The 7,790-nt window shown below is 56.1% G+C and overlaps 1 protein-coding gene across 1 annotated transcript in view; it reads right to left on the reverse strand.

The window, feature by feature from the left end:
- MLYCD (malonyl-CoA decarboxylase) overlaps positions 1-7,790 on the reverse strand; it is a 9,764-nt gene that overhangs the window by 1,471 nt on the left and 503 nt on the right. Inside the window, exons 2-3 of the mRNA XM_029926144.1 lie at positions 7,539-7,788; positions 401-513 (exon numbers count right to left, since the gene is read on the reverse strand). Of these exons, the coding sequence (XP_029782004.1) occupies positions 401-513; positions 7,539-7,788 (363 nt within the window). The remainder of the gene's footprint in view (positions 1-400; positions 514-7,538; positions 7,789-7,790) is intronic.

The following is a 7,790-nucleotide window of genomic DNA, read 5'->3' on the forward strand; positions in this document are numbered from 1 at the left end:
GGTGGTCCAGTGACCTGGTCATGCTCCAAAGCGCAACCTTTCATGAACCTCAGCGTCCAGGAGACGGCACGGGGCGCAGAGACCCCTCGATGGGAGAGCGGCTTCTGGCCGTGGGGACCGCTCGGCCCTCGCTGTGTCCGGGGCAGGCTGGGCCCCCGCAGCACACGGCCCGTCCAGAGCCTCACGCCGGGGGGAGGGGGGTGTCACAACCAGGGAGGCGGATACTGGGAGGTTACTCGGGCCAAGAGTCGGCCCAGCGAGGCCTGTGGCCGCAGGCAGAACGTCTGCGTGCATCTGTGATGTTGACATCACCCGACGGGCATGCTTGGGGCAAAATGAACTCTGTTCTTGGGGCAAAACGAACTCTACATTCAGGACAAGTGACAAGTGAAGTACTTACTCGCTGATTTTCTGCAGGACCTCGCAGGGCGAGTGCCAGGTGACCCGTTCCAGGCTGAGGAACCCCGAGGAGAACCACTCCGAGAGCATGCCCTTCAGCACGCCATTCATCTCCTGCAAGGGACAGCACAGGGCGTTGGCTCCCGGGGACAGGCGGCCAGCCCGCCTCCACGCCCCCACCAGCCCACGCGGGAGCCCACGCCACAAAGCGGGACACGAAAGCCGACCACGGGGTGCTTCCTCAGCGATAGCTCCGCAGGACTGGCCTGGGCGCCCGCACCCAGCTCTCGCTCCACCTGCCACCCCGGGCGGCGAGAGGCCCTGGAGGGGGACTGGCTTCGGGGCGAAGCTGCCCAATCACATGGTGGGCTGCAGCCCAGTCACCACAGTGAACGCGACTGAAACACGTGAGGTCCACAGAGGGATGGCAGGTGCGCCAGGAAGGGAAGGCCAGCACGGGCCTCCCGTCTCGGGAACATGCCCAAACATCATCCCGTGTCTCCTGACAGGGGCCAGTGCTGGGTCCAGGCACCAGATCCGTCAACTCGAAGGCGCATGTTTTCAGATTCTAAGGTCTCTGAAGCTGCGGTTCACCCTGCACACGATGGTGGGGTCACCACTTCACTCGTAGCGTCTCCCCCACCTTAGTGGCACATAAACTAGAGTGTGTCTGGCGATTGGTGACTCTAGATTTGAGGAAATTATTCTCACTTCGCTTATTACATCTAATCTACTTCCAGAAGCGAGGAGTCAGCGTCACCATCCATGACACGTGTGCACAGAAATCTTTCCAGCGAGAACGGTCCCGGAGATGCGCAGGAAAGGCGAGGGTGCAGGAGAGACCTGGCCTGGGAGACCCCACGGGGTGGCGCTGAATGTAACCCGTGGGGAGCTTTCTGACGGCTCCAGTGAGAGGGTGCCCGGGCCCCTGATAGCTGTTTCCCTTCCTTCCAAATGAACACAAGCCTTATGCTTTAGGTAGGCGCATGGGTTGTCCAGGTTCAAGATCACACTGCAGCTAGAGGCAGCCATAAGAGTGAGTCTGGCCAATCAGATGTAAGCCAAAGTAAAAATGGCAGGAGCGTGGCCTTTGCTCATCTTCGCTTTGTCCCTCCCACTGCCGCCTGGAAGGTGGTGGATGGCTGGAGCTGGAGCAGCCATCCTGGGCCATGAGGTAACTCGGGGGCGGGGGGGTGAAGGTTTTTAGGGAAGAACAACGGATAGAACTGAGAATCGCAGAGCAGAATCAACCCTGGGGTGTCTACCTCCAGACTCTTAGGTGGAGACCGATTTCTAATTCAAACTTTGTTTATTGGGGGTCTCTGTCACTGACCGATGAGCTACACATGAACAGGCACGCTGAACGTTACTGGATACTAATAACCAGCTCAGCACATCCAGCACAGAACTGGCAGAGAGCTATCACTGCAAAAGCTGTAAAAATGTTATAGGGCCACATGGCGTTTTATTCCCTGGTAAAAGGTGAAAGGACTCACAACTTTTGTCACTTGAGGATAAGTTTCAAGTATGTAAAATATACGGCTGGTGGCTCAGAAAAGCTTTCAGAATGAAGTGAGATCCCTCTTTAAATCTTTAAAGCCAGGGGGGCGGGGGGGGGGGGCAACAGAACCAGCCACCAATTTGTTCTGTGTGACCCCACGGGGTGAGGAGGGAGGTACATTTAGGACCAACAGGAGGGTCACGGACACTTAGACCTGGACCGAATTTAACGTAAAGGAGAAGCAACTACAGATGGCCTCCTGGGAGAGTGACCCTCACTGCGGGTGAGCACCAAGTGCGGGTCCACAAGGATTGGGCGGGGCTGTTTTAAGGACTTAATGGTTGGACCAGACGCCCTTTGCGATTCCCTTTATTTCACAATCCCATAACCCGGTCTCCCTCCCTCCATGTCCGGTGAGGGTGGGCGTGGCTTCCACTTGACCCCTCCGGATCCTGAACATTCAGCGGGCTCCCCCATGTGGAGGATCGTGAGCAGACCGATGTCCAATAAAGCAGAGGAGACAGACTGGGGGGTGGGGAGGAGGGAGAGGCAGGAAGGGAGGCCAGGAGGCCGGCTGCCGGGCGGTACCAACGGCTGCCCGTCCAGCTGCAGTCACTGCCTTGGACCACAGGGCCGCTTCTCCCCCTGGGGGCTTCACACGCTCCCGGACTTGCTAAAAGCCAGGGGCCTGCTCCCCAGAGAAAATGCAAACACATCAATCAGTTTCTGCACACGATTTCCTGGGATTCACGGATCCCTTGGAAACTCATCCATGGACCGGCCCCAGGGGTTCACGGACGCCCGGCTAGGAACCTGGACTGGCCGAGCTCCAGGAAGAAGCGCTGGCGTCTCTAGCACATTCCTGACAGGGGCGTGCGGGCAGTACCTGGTTTCCAAATCAGTTCAGGATTAATTATGAAAGAAATGGCGGGCTGATGAGCGCTCCCCCCCCAGGCCCCTTCGTTCTATTTCGGGCCGACAGCTATGAAAGGTGACACTGCTACGGGAGAGCTGGGAATCTGGGTGAGAGGGCATGCGTCCCCGAGCCCGGCGGCCACAGCGCTGTGTCACAGACCGCAGGCGGGACAGAAGCCGCCCCTGCGTCACGCTCGTCACTCCAGCCCTCAGTTGTCAGGTTTTCAACCCAAGGCTCACACGTACAACCGCTTAAGGTTGCCGGTTGGCCTGGGCTCGGTGTTCCGGACCCACCGGCAGAGAAAAGGCTGTCTCCCACTGGCCCTTCCGGAGGTGTTGGCTGTCAAGACCTCCTACTGTGTGGAATGTGGAGGAAAGCTAGTTTTCATTGTGCAGAAGCCCTGAGCTGGGCACATGGCCACAGCTGGGACATTTTAGGTCCGATTCCAACCGATAGAGGCTGTGCCCCCGGGGACTGGGGCAGGCCTGATGAACGAAAGATAAGGTCCTTTTCAGAGCAGCGAAGCACAGAATTTAGGGGAGCCAACAAGGACCCCTATGCTCCCTGAACAGCAGGACAAGCCACCCAACGAGGCCGAATGACAAGGTATCCAGCAGGGCCGGACATCACAACGCTGCTGCGTCCGGCACGAGTTCCGCCCCTCCCCACTGGCCCTGGGCTTCCGTCAAGGGCCGCACACCTTCCATCGCACTGGAATTTTCACGTTCAAATCGCCATCAGGAGACCCTTCCGTTTTCCAAGTGCCAGGTGTCCCCGGACAGCTGAACTGTGCTCAGGCCTTCTAGAATATGGACTCAACTCAGCCCCACGGGGGACTCACTCTCTGAGAAACTGGACTCTTCGACCCAAATCAGCCTTTGGAAACACCTCCAGAGGAAAACAAAAAGCGTCTAAACAGAAAGTGTGTGCCAATCCCCACACCCCGACGTCCAGTAGTCACGATCCTTGGGCAGAGGCCAAGACCCGGGCACACGGCACCCGCCTCTGGAAACCTTATTTTTGGCAAAACTGCACAACCACGCTCGGAGCATCACTTAGACGAGAAGCAGGCCGACCTTGAGCGCACCAGGCTCGGCGCATGGCCAACGCGCCCGGGGGTCACATGACCTGGCTAAAATCACCCGAGATCGTGACTGTAATCGGTGGAGGCCAAGACAGCCCTGGGAACATCTCCACACGGTGCTTCTTCCACTAGACCCACGGTCCTATCAAAGACACCCGATCGGCCTTGTTCTGGGCCTCACACTAGCTGGTTCTCCTAAAAATACCGCTGCGTCCTACGGAACCAGCACCCACTGAGCGCATTCCAGGGTCAATGCTCAGGGCCAAGCCTGTCGCGGCCGGCATGGAAACTGGAGCGTGTTCACGTGACGTCCTCTAGTGTGGCCGGAAGCCAGCAGGTGGTGAGGTCTGTGTGCCCACAGCCAAGGGTGCCGGGATCCAAGGCATCAGCAAACCAAGCTCCGGGCTCCCCCAGCACCACGGGCCACCACAGGCCCCTGGGTGTCCCAGACTCCTGCTCTAAAGCTTCACGTGCCAAACTGCCGGTGCGTTCTAACGCTGTATTCCTAAAGCCAGAAAGTTCTAGCTGTGTCGCTTCAGTAGCTTGGATGCAAAACCCAGAACGTGGTAGAAAAAATGCAATCAAAGTGCACGGCGCGCATTAAGTGATTCTAGTGATAGACTGCAAGATCAGATCCCGGGGACGTTTTCTATGGATTGAGAAAACAGTTTCGCGACTATGGAGGACACAGGAGAAGGGGATCCAGGGATTCAGCTCTAACGGTATCCGCACTAGACACAAGGCCAGAATCTTCGGGAAGAGAAAGGCAAGGGCTGGCACCCAGCACGTGGAAGAGGCTTCTCGCACCCGGCCCGTCCAGACCACACGCAGAGGCAAAGGTCAGGCTATAGTTACCCATCCTCTGTTCAAGAAAGATCTTTACTTCGCATGGCGGGCTGCCTGCTGGTATGCGATGTTTCTTCCGTGTGCGGACGGCCTTGGTTGAGAAGAGAAGGGAGCCCCGAGCCCCGAAGGACCCGGCACGGCTGGCAGCTCGGGTCTCCCCGCAACAAGCCCTCTGCCCCAACGTCTCCATGTCACAGCTCCCCGCTGGACTTCCCTTCCAGCCTGCGGGACAGCCACATTTCCTCGGGAACAGCGAGGGGATGGACGCATTCAGTGACCCCTCACAGAATCGGAGGACTCAGACCTGGATGGGACCTTAGAAGTCACGGGGGCCAACACCCTGAAATCGGCAGTCCGGATGTCTGACCGATGCGTCTGCTGGCTATGCAGAGCCCTCCCCAGCCCTCTGGGCTCCCCTCCAGGCTCAGGGCTCTGAGCAGAACAGTCTGACGGCAAGACGAGTAGTGTGTGTGTTGACTCGCTCTCGTGACTGGGGGCCGGGGAGTCTCATCCCTTGCGTTATTCAGCATCTTGCTACACAAGACATCTAAGGCAAGGTTCCCAGTCGCCAAGGGGCTGATCATCTAGTTGGGGAGGGGGAGGACTGGCGGAATAATACGTCTCAGATGCTAAATTCTGTGGTTAAAGCATAAAACGCAAGTGAGGCGCACAGATGATAACATACGCTATGAAGCGCCAAACCACGTGAGGCCACCTTGCACCGGAGGGTTGGAAAGGCTGAATGAAGAGCAGCTCCTACTCTAATGAGCCTCCCAAGCAAGAATCACTCAGTAACGCAGGTTCAGGAACTTTCTGTTCAAGAGCCAGCTTGGCTGGAGAGGGGGGTCTGTGGACAGGGGTGAGTGATGGACGGTAAAGCTGGAGATGTCCAGGATGGTTTGGTGTGCACCAAAAATGCCAACAGAAAGATGTGAAATGTTGATCCGTCTACCTTTCAAGAGAGTGAAGACTGACTTATGGTTTCAGAGAAAGACAAACACGGAGGTTACCGATTAGACGGAAGTTGGTACATTTAGTCTTGGAAAAGCGCAAATACAGTCACAACTAGAGAATACTAAACTCCTGATTTGGTAAAACTAAATAAAAGAAACCCATCAATTAGCTGGGTTGTTTTATCTTGCCCTTGATTTTGTGGAAAAAGGCAGATTCTAAGAAAACAAATCCCTTTTAGATCTCGTGAAGTCGCCAACTCTCGAGAACCAACGTGTAGCGACAAAGTACACAATTCTGGAGTCACAAAGACAAGGCTTGAGTTCCAGCTCTGCACCCTGGGCACTGCACTTGACCTTGACAAGCTTTAATCACCTCATCTGTACAACGGTCAAATGAGCGAGTGCGTGAAAAGCCTCTACCACCCACCATGTCTACTACTAACTCTTCCCATACTAGGATGGAAGCTTCTGGACCAAGTGCCCTTACTGCCAAGACCATACCCGGTGTAAGATAAACACCCAATGGTCACAAGCTGCATGCATGGATGGAGAGATGGACAGATAGGTGGATGATTTCATTCTGGGGCAGGTGACATTCTACCCAATGCTTCTGTCTCCTATGCAAGAAGAATCAAGTTTCAGAAAACCCACCACAGAGCGCTGGTTCCTGCTTCAAGAAAAAAAGAAGCAAGCTTGAACTAGATCGGGATGTATGCAGTGTGCAGAACATGAAATCTTAGCCATTCAGCCTGGGCTTGAGCCAGAATCATGATCAATCAGATCTTGGCCTCAGAGTAACACGTGGCGTTGTAAGTTAACCGGCCAGCAGGGGTAATCAAATCACAGGACTATCATCACTGAAATTAACCCCATCCTTAACTACACACGATGTTTACGCATCTAGATGAAGTCTCTCATAAACACCGTAACTCCCACAGCATGATGTGGTTGTAAAGGTTACTGTGAAAACCCCTGGATTTAAGATTTGCGTAGATGATCGGAGACAGATCTATTTGCTCTATGTTCTTGGTCAAGTTTCCCCACCTCGGTATCTGCTTCCTTAACCCACATAAGAATGAGGCAATGAACATGAAAATTACCACGCCAGCGTTAGAGTTCTCCACGAATTAGTACATAACCGTTCAAATAAGTGCACTATATTCAACTATGAGCGACCTTTCAAGTCATCATTACTTAAATCCTACAGTATTTATTTGCATCTAACGCGCCCACTGTGCTAAGCACCTGGATACTCAAGCACTCGGCTTAGAATCACGTGTTTCAGGGCTGAACTCAGGAAAGTGCAATGCCCTGCCCAGCCATTCGCCATAGACCATAGACACCATCCTTGTGATGACTCCGAAGGGCTTCTTCGACGACGAGGCTTAGCGCAGTGAGTGTGCAACTAACATTTGCGGACACCATCTAGGTTTGGGAGGCTATGGGATGCTCAGTTCGCTACTCGTTCAAGTATACCCCACAGATGAAACTCCCAGATAAAACAGTAAGAGACTTCGTGGAGCGCACGAACCATGAAGGAGGCATGGCAGTCACGTTAAAGGTAGGCGGTTACTTCTAGTAAGCGCTGTAATCAACACTGGAGCGAGGCGGGGATTCAGAAAGCCCGGGAAGGAAGGGGACAGAGGTCAGGGGATTGTAACTCGGGGCAAAGTGTGCGCTGCTTCGGGCGGGGAAGGTGGAGTGCTTGGGGCTGCAGGGGCAGGTGACGACCATCCGGGGAGGGCCGTCAAGAGCACCGGGACCCGGTGCAAGGCGGGGGCGCGGCCCGGGCTGTCCCCGCTCCCCTGGGGTCGGGAGGCGGCCCGGGCGGGCCCTTACCCGGACGTGCGGCCCCTCCACCAGCTTGAGGGCCTGCGCCTCGAGCAGGTCGGCCCGCAGCCGCACCAGGAAGCGCACGCCGCCGTCCAGCTTGCTGATGTGGTGGAAGAGGCCGCGGTAGCGCGGCACCAGCGCGTAGCGCAGCCGGTCCTCGGCCTGCAGCAGCACGGCCGCCTCCCGCGGCTGCTGGCGCAGCTGGAGCACGCCGGCGCTCTGCTCGGCCACCTGGCCGTGGTCCACGCCGAAGCCCCG

Source organism: Suricata suricatta, chromosome 16 (genome assembly GCF_006229205.1).
Source record: "Suricata suricatta isolate VVHF042 chromosome 16, meerkat_22Aug2017_6uvM2_HiC, whole genome shotgun sequence".
Classification (NCBI taxonomy): Eukaryota; Metazoa; Chordata; class Mammalia; order Carnivora; family Herpestidae; genus Suricata; species Suricata suricatta.